Source organism: Sebastes umbrosus, chromosome 3 (assembly GCF_015220745.1).
Source record: "Sebastes umbrosus isolate fSebUmb1 chromosome 3, fSebUmb1.pri, whole genome shotgun sequence".
In the NCBI taxonomy this organism is placed as follows: domain Eukaryota; kingdom Metazoa; phylum Chordata; class Actinopteri; order Perciformes; family Sebastidae; genus Sebastes; species Sebastes umbrosus.
The window spans coordinates 714,532-731,683 of record NC_051271.1 but is presented as its reverse complement, the minus strand read 5'-3'; the positions used below and the strand labels follow the sequence as shown (position 1 = coordinate 731,683).

Genomic DNA, 17,152 nt, shown 5'->3' with positions numbered 1-17,152 from the left:
TAGTCAACATGTGGTCCAGAACTGTAGCAGTGATCCAGCAGAAGACTGGGATTAGACACATGATGTGGAGGCTCCTGTATGTCTTGATGTGTGAGATGATTCTGCTGGACAGCTCTTCCTCATTGACTCTCCTCCTGAAGTACTCCTCCTTCTGGGCGTCAGTGAAGCCTCGTACTTCTGTTACCCTGTCAACACATGCAGGAGGGATCTGATTGGCTGCTGCAGGTCGGGAAGTTATCCAGACGAGAGCTGAGGGAAGCAGATTCCCCTGGATGAGGTTTGTCAACAGCACGTTGACTGATGACTTCTGGGTGACATCAGACACAACCTCGTTGTTCTTGAAATCCAGTGAAAGTCTGCTTTCATCCAGGCCGTCAAAGATGAACAGAACTTTACAGACAGCGAGCTTCTCTGCTGTGACCTTCTGTAATGTTGGATGGAAAACATGGAGCAGCATGAGAAGACTGTACTGCTCATCTCTGATCAAGTTCAGCTCCCTGAACGAAAGCAGAACCACCAGACTGACATCTTGGTTTTCCAAGCCCTCTGCCCAGTCCAGAGTGAACTTCAGCACTGAGAAGGTTTTTCCAACGCCAGCGACGCCGTTCGTCAGAACGACTCTGATGTGTCCCTGTTGGTCAGGTAAGGCTTTAAAGATGTCGTGGCACTTGATTGGAGCATCATGGAGGGTCTTCTTCTTGGAAGCTGTCTCAAGCTGCCTCACCTCATGTTGGGTATTAACCTCTTCACTCTGTCCCTCTGTGATGTAGAGCTCAGTGTAGATCCTGTTGAGGAGGGTTCCACTTCCTGTTTCTTCAGTTCCTTCAGTCACACGTTCACATCTCTTCTTCAGACTGATCTTATGTTCATCTACAACCTCCTGCAGACCTCTATCTGCTGAAAGAGAGAGACAAGTTTGAGACAAAACTCAGAAACTAATTATGTTGTTGCCAATATGGAAATAATCAATATAAGAACATATAAAGAAGTAAAGGTTATAAAGTCCTCATCCCTTCTTGAAGTCAAAACTAACGTTAACGTGGTTTTTACATTAATTGTTAATAGTTATTATTTTTAAAGAGAAGCATCATAAATGCTCCTTTTCCTCTCTGACTGTGTGTTGGTGTACATGTCTGATTGACAGCAGAGGAGGCGGAGCCTCAGCTGCTCGCCAGCAGCTCTTCATCTAAACAGCTCACTGTGGCTGTTCCTACCGCCCTGTAACATTTAAAACTCATCAAATAATGCAGAATATCTTCATGTCTTGTTGTGTAGACCTGTATTTACTGAATAGCACCTCTAAAAAAGAACCGTGAATCTCGTTGACCAATACACTGCGTTTCCTGAAGCTGCTTCAAAATAAAAGAAGGAAAAATGTTGAATTTTAAGCAGGAAAATGAATAAACCTCTGATGTGACTAGAGCTCAGCTCAGTTTGTCCTGCAGTAGAAGTGCATGTATTCATGATTTAACACAACGCAGCACAGAAAACAGCAAAAGACAAAGTAAACAAATGAGCTGAAATCTGAAACTTACCAGCTGAGTGCAGACAGTGTTTTGTTAGCAGAGGAACTGAAGTGACAGGACCCTGTTAAACATCTAAACTAACCAATGTTGATATTAGATATTATATCATAACACTTTTTAAGATGTTTAATGTGCTTCAACTGACAAGCTAATCACCCCCTCTACTGTAGCCTGAAAACTGATGTTAGCAGTGCAGCTTTCCTCAGTGGGTGTTTGTTTGGTCTCTTGTTCAACGTGTCGCTCTGCAGGACCAGACGTGTGTTTGTAAGTTAGAGAAGGAGACTTTAGCAGGAAAGCTAATGTGGGCTGTTGTTCAAAGTCTGTGTCTCTTGTTGTGTCTCAGGCTGCTGTCTGGCTGTTAGTCAGTGTGACTGTCTGTCTGTGATAGAACAGTGATGTTGTTGCTTTACACAGACTTTAATAGTTCTCCATCTTCATCTATGCAGATGGAGAACAAACAGCATTCTGATTGTTAATGCAAAGACGGAGTGCTATCATAAAAACAAAGAATACAAATATATAAGTATTTCTTTTGGGTTCAGATTCAGAAAGGAAGTGATGCAGAGCAGATATGTCTGGTGGAGCAGATCTGAAACGGTTGTTACAACAATAGTCAGTGTATTAAAACAACAAGTCCTGTTTCCAGACATGAAGACATCAGCAGACACATCTACAGTCTTACTTTGGACAGTGCTGGTCTGACTGGCTGTCTGAGGTCCAGGTCTTGTTCTGGTCTGACTGGCTGTCTGAGGTCCAGGTCTTGTTCTGGTCTGACTGGCTGTCTGAGGTCCAGGTCTTGTTCTGGATCTTGACATCGGCTCCTCCACAGAAGCATGACTCCTCTTCTTCTCTCTGTGGAGACATTAGTTTATTACTAAAATCATTTGTTGATTGTTGGTGAAGAATATCCAGACTTGTCCGACACTGAAGCTCAGATGGTCACAGAGAAGAGTTAAAGTGTTGGTAGTGAATTCAGCATTCAGTCTGTGATGAAGATGTTCCTTTATTTGAACTCTCCTGCTTTAATAAACAAGAATTAGCTGATTTTCCTGTCTGACTGTCTTATTGAACATTTAGTGATCTGGCTGAAGTTTGTTTATTAAAGGTGATCAACGGACATTTTGAAAACATTCATATTATTTTGGAGGCTAAAAAACTATATAAGCTAAATAACTATTTAACTACATAAAAAAAACTGAAACTTGCTCATGTATGTGTGGCACCCTGGACATTTTAGGGTTAAGGATTGTGCCCAGAAACCTGTGTGTCATTATTTTGGTACCCCCACCATGGTTATTTTTGTAATTATTATTATTATTACCATTATTATTTTTAAAGCGCTTGGTGGCACTTAAAAGACAGTACAAAGGACAGTAAACCCACCTGCTTTAGTGTCAAGTAATTCTATGACAACATTTTGTATTGACCAGTAGGTGGCGGTAGTGGCTTTGATATGTCAGCGACTGGCGCTCTTATTCTTGTGTAGCCGGAAGTCAGCGCAGTAGTAGCATAACAGTCAGGAAAGCAGTAGAGAACAAAGCCGGCATTCATCCTTGACTGTTCTTTTTAATATGTTTACAGGTGAGAGACGTACACAAGCGCCATATATAGTACTGATAATTGTGTGTTAAGTTTATTATCGTTTATGGGGCCGTGTGTTTATGTTTATAAGCATGATGTACGTCACGGAGTTAGTCCGCTAGCTAATGCTAACAAAGGCTAGCTTGAATAGCTATTTTAGGTCCGTGGCGCGCGAACGGTACAGTTCACGGCTGTGTATTGATTGTGTAAATGTATTCCCATCTAAGATGCAGTGACATCATAAACAAATGTTCAGTTGTTGATATAATTAATCTGTAATATGTTCAGTTGTTGATATAATTAGTAATTTATGTTCAGTGGTTGATATAATAAGAGTGTGTATTAGAGGCTGCACAGTTGCCATGGTGATTTGGTAATGATAGTTTCAGGATAGATTTAGCTTATGGTATATTGTGTACTGAATACTTCCATTGTATTACTTGATAGTGATTTAGTGATATTTAGTTACTGTATAGTTATTCTTGTGTAGCCGGAAGTCAGCGCAGTCGTAGCATAACAGTCAAGAAAGCAGTAGAGAACAAAGCCGGCATTCATCCTTGACTGTTCTTTTTAATATGTTTACAGCTTAATAAATGTACCTGGCACCTGGATGAGAAAAACCTGTCTCATCATTCAGTGTGTGGGTAACATATGCACATATTGAGAGGACGCCCCGGGAAACCACAAGGTGGCAGTGTCATCACGGTAAACAGTAACTGCCTGTCAGTGTGATATGAATGGATATAGATAATATAGAATTTCAGCAACATTTGCAATATAAATAAACACGCTGTCACTTCCTGGATGTATTTTATGTGTTAACAATAAACACTTCTAAGACAAGGAAACTGTGTCAGACCTCTCTGACTTCTTTAGTTTTCCAGCAGTTATAGTTTATGCAAGTGCTGTCCATTGAAACGGAGGGATCATGACAGAAAACAGCACACCAGGAAGGTATCTCGGATTATTTTAATCCGTGCTCTACGTGGTTAACAATAGTCTCGGACTGTATTTATGGAATTAGTTGACAGGATTTCATCACAACATGGGCTGAAATCCTGTCATGGATCTCTCCGTTTCAATGGACAGCACTTTCATAAACTATAATTACTGGAAGACAAAGAAGTCAGAGAGGTAAGACACAGGTTCCCTGTCTCACAAGTGTTTATTGTTAACAAATAAAATAAATTCAGAAAGTGACAGCATGCTTATTTATATTGCAAATGTTGTTGAAATTCTATACTCCATTCATATCACCACTGTCAGGCAGTTACTGTTTACCGTGATGACGCTGCCACCTTGTGGTTTGCCGGCGCTCCCTTGCAATATGTGCTTACATGAGCAAGTTGCAGTATTCTTTCCATCATGTTATTTAGCCTCCAGAATAATATTAATGTTTTAAAAATGTCTGTTGTTTCCCTTTAATACAGTGGTCTCAAACTCAATTTACCTAGGGGCCGCTGGAGGCAGAGTCTGGGTGAGGCTGGGCCGCATCAGGTATTCCACAAAAAAAGCTTTGTTAAAAAAAAAACAATCTTCTCAAACGTCATTATTAACAGTTCTTTAACTTGAATGGGTTCTTCTGAACATGAACGGTTCTTCTGAACATGAACGGTTCTTCTGAACATGAACTGTCCTGAACATGAATGGAACATTGAAGAACATGAACGGTTCTTCTGAACATGGCCTCTATTGCGTCTCCCACTTTTCCTGAAATTGTCTGTGCTCGTCACCAACCTTTCTCTTCACTGCAGGCTTTGAAAAAGACATGATTGGGGCTGTGTGACAAGATATATATTCATTCCACTTGGTGTCACTCCGCAATAAAGTTGTGCCTGCTGTGTTTGTGTTGCTCTGCAATTACACCACCAAACCGCTAGTTGGCGGCGGCGTCTCTATGAGTTTCCTTCTTCTTCTTGTACTCCAAACAGAAACTGAGCGGAGTTGGAGCTAATAACTGTTGAACCACAGAACTTTTACTGACATTACTGCAACGCCGAAAAGAGAACATATATCTGAGTGGATTTGTGTGAACAAACATTGAACAGATGGAGGCAGAGAGAAGTAGAACTTGGTCCTGGCCGCTCAGCATCGCTGAGAGACTGGACCAATCACAGCTGTTGCGGTCTGCGTCGCCGCGACGTGTAGTTACATGTCTGGAGAGGTGCACGTCAGGCTACGGCGTCGATTCAACGCAGAAGTATAAATCAAGCTTTAATCAAGCTTATGCGATGTTACACGGGCGCCGCCATAGTTGTTGTGAAATGTTTCTCTGCTTGCATCAAGCCCGGCTGATTGCCCGTCCCCGGGAGCCATATACCCCGCTGTGATTGGTAGGTTCGTTCGGGCTCGCGCAACAAAGGGACCTTCCACACACAACGCGGCAAACTGCCATTCACATAAAACTCGCGGGCCGTGGGCGCCTGGTTAGCTCAGTTGGTAGAGCGGGCGCCCATGTAACAAGGCTTGGTCCTGACCGCGGCGGCCCGGGTTCGAATCCGGCCTGTGGCCCTTTCCGCATCCACTCTCTCTCTCCCCCCTTTCCAAGACTCTATCCACTGTCCTGTCAATAAAAATGAAAAAATGCCCCCAAAAAAAAAAACTTTATAAAAAAAAAAAAATTTGCGGGCCGCACTAACATTAAACTTTCATATCAAAGTGGGGGCCACAAAATATCGTCTTGCGGGCCGCAATTGGCCCGCGGGCCACGAGTTTGAGACCCCTGCTTTAATACAAACTCATCATTTTCTGCAGCTACTTCTCAGTAAAAGTCCTCCATTAAAGAGAGCTGATTGTGTCCTTTACTGATTCACAGTCACTTTGGGCAGCTTAGCTTGAGTTAGTTAGGTTTGAACTGAGGTTAGAAGTGGTCTAAATATTGAGGTGACCAGCAGTCTAAGACACACAGCATGTAACTCTGGTGTCCTTGGTGTTCAGTTTTAATGTCAGTATGTTTTCTGCCACTTTCTACTGTCAACTATCAAATGAAGGCATGAATTCAAATATTCTAAAAACAGAAGTGGTACAAATCTACATTTGACCATTTCATGCACTTTGTTTTGTCAGCAGATAGTTTTACACCAGAGATGTTTGTTCTTGACCTTCAGAAACAAGATGTGGTGCAGAGAATCTAAGCTCAAAGGTCCACATAATAATGATCCAGAGCTTTCAACTGAAAGCTCTGGATCATGAGTAAGTGGACCTTTGAGCAGATTTTTCCTTCACCATATTTTACATATGTAGTGAAAGAACAAACTCAAACCATCAACACATTATGATCAAGGTGAGCAAATACTTTCTACAGATGCTTTTTCTCCACATGTTGCTCAGTTCTGATGTGCACTGATTCAAGATGACACCCAGTAGGTCCTAACAGCTGATTCTAGGAGGAGTCAAACCAACAACATATTTAGAGGACCAATATGAGAAACTGAATTACACATTTGAAGCTCATTCTTCCTGATTTTGAATAGTCACAGATCTTCACAGTTGTGAACGTAAACATTCCAGATGTGTCCAGTTTATTTCCTGTTGCAGTGGATCTGAATGAAAACATGATTTAAATTGATGATGAATTGTGAAATGGAGGTTTTCAGGTGTTTTGCTACAAAAATAACCATCAGTAGTTTGTGTGTTTGTGTTTAATCCATCTTAGGTTGAAACAGTATCTGCACTAATAGTTCTGCATCAGGAATATAAATCTTTTAGTCTCAATGCTTCATCGTCCATCAGGTCATCTTACATTAAAAACTGTCTCTTACTTTGTCTCTGAGGGTCCAGGTTCATTACTGAAGTCTGGAGGATCCTCTTTGGACCCGTCACTCTCCATAGACAGACAGCTGGGTACTGGAGACTCTGCTCTCGGTCTGTACTGAACTCTGAAAACACCAAGATGACTTTATTCACATGAATCCTTGATACATTCTCTGATGACAAAGACATTTCAGTAGCTCTGAACACAGAAACTACTGCTACTGTCAATAATGTGGTTTAAAGGTCTGTATTAGTTTGTTTAGATTACAGCTGTTCCGGGTGACTGACAGCTGTCACAGATACGAAGAGGAAGAATGTACAAATTAAAGCCCCCCTCCAGTGTGTTTTGGCATTTCTATAATATTTCATATTTATTTGAGTCATTTCCTGACTAAGTTGATTAGCCACACTGTGTGCCAACATTCTTTTAACAAATAACTTCATGTTGTGCTAAAAATTAAACTAACTGAGGGTTTCATTTTATTTTATTTTTCCTCCACCGTAGTTTAGTGTGTTTATTTTCACAATGGCATTTGTGTGTGTGGTGAACGGCTGCAGTCAACGCAGTGAATTACACAAAATCCCACCGGCAGAATTAACACAACACACTGACTGTCTCTCTCACTCGCTCTCTTCTTTACCGTCTCCTCCTGCTGGAGATACATCAACAGTAAGCAGCCGAAGCCGTTTTGGAGGTTTGCGGGTCTCTAACAGATCCGAACGACGCGGAGCACAACTTTCAGTTCAACAGAAAACAAGAGAAAAGTCCCGTTAGAGAAATAAAGGAATCACAGAGCAGCCCGGTGCGGTGTCAGTGCTGGAGCTGAGGAGCGTCCTGAAGACTGCATTTCAAACGGTGGACCTCGGCAACATGTCTACCCGTCCTCCGGGGCGCTGTGGCCGGCGTGCGGCGGTGCGGCTCCTCGGTGCAGCAGCAGCCAGACGGCCGCCTCGCCAGGAGGAGACGGTGAAGAAGAGAGCGAGTGAGAGAGAGTCGGTGTTGTTGAGATAATTCTGGTCTCGTTTGTGGTCTGATAAACAGTAAATTCATCTAAACTGGGTTGGAAAACCATGCAATCTGGTTGCCATGGTGATGAATGACGTCTGACTATTAACCACACCCCCATTCTCTGTTTGAGAAAGAGCGTTAATAAAAAACAGGAAGTAAAACTATCTGGAGGGGGCTTTAATTCTCTTTGTCAAGAAACGTTTGTTCAACTTCAGTTAGCAAATACATTTTAGTCGAAATTTTAAAATACAAACACTAAATCAACAGAAAACAGTCTTGGTAGAGGAAAGTTAAAATGAGTCCTATAAATGAGTTAGTAGCAGCTCTCTTACTTTGACTCTGAGGGTCCAGGTTCATTACTGAAGGTCAGAGGATCATTTTTAGACCGGTCACTCTTCATAGACACACAGCCAGAGACTAGAGACTCTGCTCTGTCCTCCTCTTCCTCCACACAATCACTCATCTTCTGATCTGAAGTCAGTCTGAGAGGTAACACGGGAACACTGACTGTGAGCTCAGAACACAAGAATCAAGACAAACAAGTTTGTACAAGAGTCACAGGCAAGACTGAGAGAACAGGAAATAACACACAACCTCTCTCTCTATCACACACACACACACCCACACGCACACGCACACCCACACACACACACGCCCACGCCCACGCACACCCACACGCACCCGCACACGCACACCCACACGCACACACACACACACACACACACGCCCACGCCCACGCACACCCACACACACACACACACACACGGTATACAGTATAATAAATCCACCCAGCGCTCCACCTGGTCACTTCTCTTTACCTCTCTGCTTGTTTTCTTGGGTTACAGCAGGTTTAATGAGGATTATTCAGCCAATCACAACGTTGTGTTCACAGATGAATCAAACTGTTGAGTTCATTCTAACATTTCTCTCCTCTACAGTCCACAGGGAGGAAACTGACTCAGAGACTTTAACAGTGAAATAATAAAATGTTGGATTAACACTCACCCTGCCTCAGTCTACAGTTTTCATCCTTCTGCTCCGTCGACTCAAACTGGATACTGACTGAACACTTCCTCTTTCGTGGTTTTCTTCCTGTTCTCATGTACCTGGATCACCTGGATCAGTGTGACTCCTCCTCTCTTCATTTACAGGAAATCTTTGACCTCAGAGTTTATCTATGAGTGTTTGTGTGTGTTACTCACACTAATCAGCTTTTTAACACGTTGTGTTTATAAGAATCTCTTTTAGCTTGAACAGGTTGAATTAAAATGAGTTTTGGACAAATGTTATGACATTTTTATGTTTAAATCATGTCAATAAATCAGTTCTGTTAAATACTAAGGTGCTTTTATAGTTTGTTTTTTTCAGACTTATATGACTAAGATTCTTCTGAACATCTGGAAGAAAAATTATTCTTTCTGTTGCACAATAAAAAATAATTTCTGAGTTGCAAGTCTTTTTCATGATCTAAACATAGTAACCAGAAATGACACATCTTCTAACTTTAACAAAGATGTATTTTTATTTTCGTGTAACACTATCAAGTTTCAGATTGACTAAAGAAACAGTCTCAACAGATAAAGACTAGCCTGACTGAGAAGATGATCATGCACTATAAAGTTGAAATGTTTATATCTCATTCAAAAAGTAACTATGTTAGGGACAACGATTTTTAAATAGTAAACAGTATTTGGTAGTTGTTAATTCAATGAACAGTATTTGAACCTAGTGATCTTAATAAGTATAGTTAGCTGGTAGGTAATGTAGCTAACAAGTAACTAAACCTAGTTATCTTGGTAAGAGTAGTTAGCTGACAGTTACCATGGCTAACTAAACCTAGTTATCTTAGTAAGAGTAGTAAGCTGACAGTTACCATGGCTAACTAAACCTAGTTATCTTAGTAAGAGTAGTTAGCTGACAGTTACCATGGCTAACTAAACCTAGTTATCTTAGTAAGAGTAGTTAGCTGACAGTTACCATGGCTAACTAAACCTAGTTATCTTGGTAAGTGAAGTTAGCTGGGGGATATTGTAGCTAAAAACTAGAATGGCACTCGGAGAGCACAGACCTCCCCCCCTCTCCGTTCAGCTTGCACCATCATCCAGGTGTATTTGTGTTCATGTTGAGATCAGCTGTACGTAGCGGAGCATCGTAAAACACTTCATTCAAACTGTGAAACAAAATAAAACTCATCTAAACCGTCGTCGTTACTCTTTCCAACAATCACCAAGTGTGCTTTGGTCAAACTCAACTGTAACTTCACAGAGTTTAATGTGAAAAAACACTGAATCTACAGGTGTCTCCATCCCCCCAAACTAAACCTAGTTATCTTTGTAAGTGTAGTGAGCTGCTACGTAGTTAACAGCTTATTAAAGCTAGCTGTGTGGGTTTTCCTATCTTGAACTAATGTTCCATCAGCTGAGCAACAATCAGGGTCCAACAATACGGATTGCCCGATGGCGCCGGGCCAGTAAATACAATCAGCCAGTTGCCTGACCTGAAATATTACTAAATAGGCGCTTTTGATTTTGGCTTTGACAACAAATCCTCCGCCATCGTCTTGTCTGTCAACTCTCTCTGGTCCAGTGTGTGAAATCTGACTCCTGCTGCTCTGAGCTGAGCCTCCGTACGGTTCAGACACTTTCAGTTTGTAGCGTCCGTCGTCCGACTATGTGTTGATAACACGGCACGGATACGCAAAAATGAACTAAATGGGTTTTATTTCTATAAAAAAAGCAAAATGACGATAGGTAAGTGATGTAATCGGTGTGTGCCTGACCACCGTGTAACACCGGTAACACCGACTACCGCAGCAAGCCTACTGGGCGACACTTCAACCTCAGCAGCCCTGCACCCTGCACACAAGGTATTAATCTTGTCCATTAACGTCACGTTGCCGCAAAGTGGAATCGGGTGCTGTTGTATCGGCGTAGCTTTATGAGTTCGAGTACATGAGCACGGTATCGTACCCGGTACCCGATACTGGTCTCGGTATGGATGCATCCCTAGTTTAAAGTTGACCTGAGCTCAGCTTGTTGCTCATCAACCACTGCAGCCATCAAGCGGTCGTCCACAGAAGATGTAGAGGTAAAAACTAATCAGCTTCCTTCGACCTCTTTGTCTCCATGCAGCCAGCTGTTCAGTCATGTCAGATCATTGTGGTAGGACAGGGGAGCCTCACCGTCCTCAGGAAGACTCAAATCCACCGAGCTCATAACATCCTCGAGTGTTTCCACCTGCAGCTCCTCATCCTCCACATCTGAGCTGCTGACAAGAAAACAGAGTTCAAACATCTAAAATTAAATCAGTAAAACATTTTAATAAGCATTGTGCAAATCCTGACCAAACAGGTCACTAGTGTGAAATATTAATATTACAACCTGTAGTGATCACAGTCTCTACATGTATGTAGTCCTGCCACAGAGGAAAGTGAACGGACACACATTAGATTTAACATTTGTTTACGTGATTTTCTTGATAAACCAGTTTCTACTGTCTGTATTCACATAACAAATGAAGCTTAAGCAAAAGTTAAGACAGGAAGACCCTTAAACACTCTCATTCACAACCTTTCTGTCTTTCTCTCTCTCTCTCTCACTGGCTCCTACTCTATCAGCTGACTGTGAGTGGTTAACTCTTAGATAACCAAACAGATTCTACCACGCTCTCCATGAGCGTTGCGATCACATATTAAAACTGTTCTCCTCTCTGCTGCTGTCAGTTTTCAATCCAGTGCGACTCGAGGCAACCCTCCTCCACCCGTCACCTCCAGTCTTTATCAGATTCAGAGCCCAGGCCTGCTCCACATCCCTTCATTGGATCATCAGCTACTCCCTTCACCACCACCACCAGTGTCTAGACTCCAGGTTGGAATATACCTAATCTCATCTCGGAATCACTACCCCCTTTTATATACTACGTCACGATGGAGTCCAATCGCCAAAGACTTTGCAATATTATGCTATTATGTATCTTGTAATAAATGTATTGTTCATTCTATACGGGGTCTCTCCTGATTGAACTGTTACTGATATGACTATGAGGTCAACTATTCACACCGTGAAGCAGAGAAACCCACTGCATTAAAAACACAACGAGCACGGATGAAGAACAAGAACTTCCAACACCTGCAGCTTCATCACATTCCTGCTGTTTCTAACAAAGACACACCTGCCAGGTGTTATTACCTGCACTGTACGTAGACAAGGTTTCAACCATAAGTACCTGTACTGTCGCTGTCACAACTAACATTTATCAGACAATTAGACTCAACATGAACACAGTGATGCTGATCAGAGAGCATCAATCTGAATTATGATTATCAGCTGAAGAAACACCTCACTGATATTCATTATTAACATTATACAGGACAACCTGACATTTATTGATCAGAGTCAAACTGTTACAACTAAATATACCATTAAAGTTGAACCCAGACTGAGCTGTCTCACCTTCAACAAGCTGATTACTTTAAACACGGAATATCTTTGACTAATGAAGTAAACCACTAATGTAATATCATATGAATGACTGAATGCTAAAATGGTTATTTATTTGTTATAAACTACCTCAGGTTACTTCCAAAGCAAGTTTGTGATTATTAATAAAAACGTATTGTGTTGACAACTGTGCAGTGTTGCAGTAAAAGTACTAATACCACTCTGTAAAAATACTCTGTTACAAGTAAAAGTCTTGCATTGAAAATGTTACTTAAGCAAAAGTATGTAAGTATAATCAGGAAAATGTACTTTAAGTATTAAAAGAAAGAAAACGTCCCCTGTGACTGTTAAACTATGACATATCATTAGATAGATTTATATACAATAAAATTATTAAAAAGGAAAAGCAGCAAATCGTCACATTTGTGAAGCTGGAAATATGAAATGTTTTTAATTAAAAAATGACTTCAACAACCAAAAATAGTCGCCAATTAATTTCAGTCAATCAATTAATCAGTTAATGGACTAATCGTTTCAGCTGTACATTTTTATATGTTAATAAAGTAACTAAAGCTGTCAGATAAATATAGAGTGTAAATGCAGATAAATGCAGTAAAAAGTACAACGTCTCCCTCTGAAATGTCCTGCAGTAGAAGTATAAAGTGGCATGAAAGGAAAATACTCAAGTACCTCAAATGTGTACTTGAGTAAATGTACTTTCTAACACTGTAACTGTGTAACATTAAACCATCACATCAGCAGAAAAACAGGAGATTGATTTATAGAAAATAATCTATTTAAATCACAATATTAGTAAGAAAAATCACAGCTTGATATATATTTAAATGTTCAGCCCAACTAGCTAGATAAAGCTAATCAGATGAATTTGTCTAGTTAACTAAAGACCACTTTAACTATGAAAATGAACATAGCTTGTTAAGTTTAGTTTGCTAGCTAACATAGAACTAAACTGGGAAAAGAAAGTTCAGAAACTTGTGTTTGGTGGATTATTTCTTTGTTGTTACAATGCTAATGGTCATTGTATTTGACATGGTTGGAAAGCCTGTTTATTTACCTTCACAATGATGTCCAACTTGTAAGGATCATGCATTTGTGGGATGAGCAGCACAGCTGATTATGTGGGGAGCGCCCAAGAAAGATCTGCCAAAATGCTCTGCCAATGGTAAACAGTGTGACACGGTGACACACTTAGTTGATAGTAGTGGCTGTATCATGTCGTATGAGAATTTCTGTCTTAGATATAATTTAATTGCCAATCGTGACATATTTAAATCCATAACTAAAGCCATCCCCAACTCTATTATCTGCTTGATTAGAGGAATCACACCTCGTCTCCCACAACTTTGAGTTGGTGGCTGTGACTTTAGTGAAATCAGAATCCCAAACAAACCAATTAGAAATATGTTTAATCACATCTCATACCCTATAGTATCTGACAGAAACTCACTTTCACAAATCTATCAGAAAGAAACTATTCACATGTTACCAACTAATCTAAATATATATCTAAAATTCCCCATAACTCCCAAAGCAAAAGAAATCCATTTTAAAATATTAAACGGAGTGTATCCATCCAGTGATTTGTTTGGAAAACACTTCTTTTCATTCATTCATCCAACGCCTCATTTATCATCAATGACTTATTATGAAGGCCTGAATCTGCTGCAAATAAAGGTGGTTTCTTTCTGCTTACAGCACACTTTGATTTTCTCACTCCAATAATCAGAAGAATCAACAAGCAGAATCAGAACTGATCAAATCTGACCCAACTTCATGTTGACTCACTATTATGTTATATTATCAGTGGTGGAATGTAACTAAGTACATTTACTCCAGTACAATTTTGACATACTTGTTCATACTTACATATACCACTTTCTACTTCTCCTAATATTCTACTTTTTACTCCACTACATTTATCTGACAGCTTTAGTAACTTTACAGAATTAGTTTATTAAAACAAAATCTAATCAACTAATAAATGTTGATGTATTATTATAGATTAAACTACCAGCAGTATATAATAATAAATGATGTATTATTATAGATTAAACTACCCAGTAGTATATAATAATAAATTATGTATTATTATAGATTAACTAGCAGCAGTATATAATAATAAATGATGTTTTATTATAGATTAAACTAGCAGCAGTATATAATAATAAATGATGTATTATTATAGATTAAACTAGCAGCAGTATATAATAATAAATGATGTATTATTATAGATTAAACTACCAGCAGTATATAATAATAAATTATGTATTATTATAGATTAAACTAGCAGCAGTATATAATAATAAATGATGATGTATTACTATAGATTGTGCCTACAGTATTTCTGTGATTTGCTGACTCCCTATGTATTTATATATTATATATATTTGATGTCATGCATGTAGAAGAGTACAGGTAGTAAATAGTGACTGTAAGCAACACAACACATTTCTGTTTCACAGTCAAACTTTATTTGAGTAGACAGATGACAATATTAATTATTCACAGCATGTTTAATCATCCCACCTGCAGTTATGTTGACATGGTACAGGAGAAAGTCTTTCAGCTCCGGTACGCTCCGGTGAGTGTAACGTTAACCGGTCTGTAGTCATGGTAACACAGTAACTAATATACCATTAGTCTGATTACTTCCATACGTTTATCAGGTGTCTTTTACCAGAAATAATGAACTGACTACTGTTTCACATCTTCTATTTTCCACCCTAATGTTCACTGTGTTTACACACCGTCTCATAGCGGTAGCATGCAGCTACATGCCAGCATGTTAGCTCTGTATCTCCATGTAAACAGAACTATCTGCTCACTGCTGATGTTTTCTTCTCCTCTGGGATGATTCTGTCGGTCAGTTCTCACAGATGGATCTGTAAAGACAAACGTAAAACAGAGTGTATGTTTATGGTTTACAGAGTTTATGCAGAATGTAAACACTGAGCTAACTAACAGAGCTATAAATAGCATTATTTACCTGAGAGAACCCGTCAGGAGAACCTGGAGTCTGGACCGCAGATGTTGTTCATTTCTTGCCGATTTCTGATCAGATTCCTCCGGTAACGTGCGCTGGGTGAAGTTTCTGGTTTATAAACTTTTAATTAGTTTATATGTGAAACTCCTGCTGCCGGCTTCTCTATCTAGCTCAGGGCTGCAGGGAGAGCTGCAGGGAGAAAGTGACTCTGTGTTGAGGGCGTTTGATTGACAGCAGAGCAAGAAACGCTGACCAATCACAGCAGAGTGGGAGGAGACAGGCTCTAAATCAGGATCTCTCAGACAGAGGCTGAATGAGGCTCTGAGCAGGCAGAGTGAGAGAGACACTATGAGAAGAATAAAGGTTTTTTTAAACATTACAGCATGTGAACATGTTCTAGTACAACATTAAAATACATCTATGAACCTGGAAATGAGCATAATATGAGACCTTTAACTGTGAAGCTGCTGAGCTGTGACGGGAACTTTAACGGTGAAGCTGCTGAGCCGTGACGGGAACTTTAACGGTGAAGCTGCTGAGCCGTGACGGGAACTTTAACGGTGAAGCTGCTGAGCTGTGACGGGAACTTTAACGGTGAAGCTGCTGAGCTGTGACGGTGACTTTAACGGTAAAGCTGCTGAGCTGCTGAGCTGTGACGGTAACTTTAACAGTGAAGCTGCTGAGCTGTGACGGTAACTTTAACAGTGAAGCCGGTGAGCTGTGACGGGAACTTTAACAGTGAAGCTGCTGAGCTGTGACGGGAACTTTAACAGTGAAGCTGCTGAGCTGTGACGGGAACTTTAACAGTGAAGCCGGTGAGCTGTGACGGGAACTTTAACAGTGAAGCTGGTGAGCTGTGACGGGAACTTTAACAGTGAAGCTGCTGAGCTGTGACGGTCACTTTAACGGTGAAGCCGCTGAGCAGTGAACTTCTTCATCACTTCGACTTCAGACGGACGACTTTTTAAAGCGCACCGCGTTTATTTGGTCCGTCCGGGTCGGAGGTCCGACGGAAACAGCATTCAACAGTTCCGGTTGATCTTCTTCTTCTTCTTCCTCTTCTTCTTCTTCTTCTTCTTCTTCTTCAGTCATAGGAGTACCATAATAAAGAATACATCTGTAAAAGAAAAAGATAATAAATATGGAAATATAAAGACAATTAACAAAATATATCAAAGAAGCATTTTCATTTATTTTCACATTTATTTGTTAATTTATTTCTGTATATATTTATTTCTGTATTTAAAAAAATATATACATGGTTTTATTTTTTGCATATAAATTACTCTTTATATGCAAATATATTTGCATTTAAATAAAGGTATATTTATATATATATATAAATACTTTTATTTAAAAAATATATACACAAATATAAAGTAATGTATATGCAAAAAATTAAAAAAAATAGATATTTAAATAAAAAAATTTTTTTTTAAATACAGAAATAAATATATACAGAAATAAATTAACAAATAAATGAAAATGCTTAGAATTATTCTTTTATATTTTATTCATCTTTGTCTTTATTTGACATCATTTTCTATATTTATTTATTCTTTCATTTATTCCTCTTTACATTTCCACATTTATTTTCTTATTCTTTTACAGATGTATTCTTTATTATGACTGCAGTCCATACAAACGTCCATTCACTGATGGAGGTATATAACAACTCATTTAATCAAACACAGAGACATGATCTCTGCTACTCTCTAGGACCGTCCTGTCATGCTAATAACAAACAATGAATTGATGAGTCAATTAAAGAACACAGCCACAGAGTTACCCTTTAAGATGTGATTCATCCTGTGACTGCGTTTTATTTCCCGACAGGTGA

The 17,152-nt window shown here is 39.7% G+C and overlaps 3 protein-coding genes and 1 long non-coding RNA gene across 6 annotated transcripts in view; 1 reads left to right on the top strand and 3 right to left on the bottom strand.

Annotated features, from left to right (window-relative positions):
• LOC119484981 (NACHT, LRR and PYD domains-containing protein 12-like) overlaps window positions 1-17,152 on the top strand; it is a 956,516-nt gene that overhangs the window by 889,583 nt on the left and 49,781 nt on the right. The gene's annotated exons all lie outside the window — the stretch shown is intronic.
• The window catches only part of LOC119485014, a 59,830-nt gene that overhangs the window by 32,937 nt on the left and 9,741 nt on the right, over window positions 1-17,152 (bottom strand). The window lies entirely within an intron of this gene.
• Window positions 2,006-8,986, bottom strand: LOC119485030 (proteoglycan 4-like). Of its 2 annotated transcripts, XM_037764305.1 has the most exons (5): window positions 8,875-8,986; window positions 8,202-8,376; window positions 6,869-6,985; window positions 2,209-2,378; window positions 2,006-2,115 (listed from the first exon to the last, which is right to left on the bottom strand). In XM_037764305.1, exons 1-5 carry the CDS (start codon window positions 8,969-8,971, stop codon window positions 2,021-2,023), a joined length of 654 nt encoding a protein of 217 aa, XP_037620233.1. In that variant the 5' UTR covers window positions 8,972-8,986; the 3' UTR covers window positions 2,006-2,020. The 2 variants fall into 2 exon arrangements, with proteins under 2 accessions (XP_037620233.1, XP_037620234.1); XM_037764306.1 differs by lacking the exon at window positions 8,202-8,376 and having other exon boundaries at window positions 2,056-2,115.
• LOC119485047 lies at window positions 14,778-15,526 on the bottom strand. Its single transcript, XR_005206166.1, has 2 exons — window positions 15,316-15,526; window positions 14,778-15,211 (listed from the first exon to the last, which is right to left on the bottom strand). It is a non-coding gene; the product is annotated as an uncharacterized LOC119485047 (long non-coding RNA).

Excerpts from the sequence above, each read along its gene's own strand:
- LOC119485030 (XM_037764305.1), bottom strand. The coding sequence starts at position 8,971 with ATGAGAACAGGAAGAAAACCACGAAAGAGGAAGTGTTCAGTCAGTATC. Across the intron at positions 6,986-8,201 it reads CCTGGACCCTCAGAGTCAAA|AGTTCAGTACAGACCGAGAG; the intron begins GTAAGAGAGCTG and ends TGGTGTTTTCAG. Across the intron at positions 2,379-6,868 it reads CCTGGACCCTCAGAGACAAA|AGAGAAGAAGAGGAGTCATG; the intron begins GTAAGAGACAGT and ends ATGTCTCCACAG.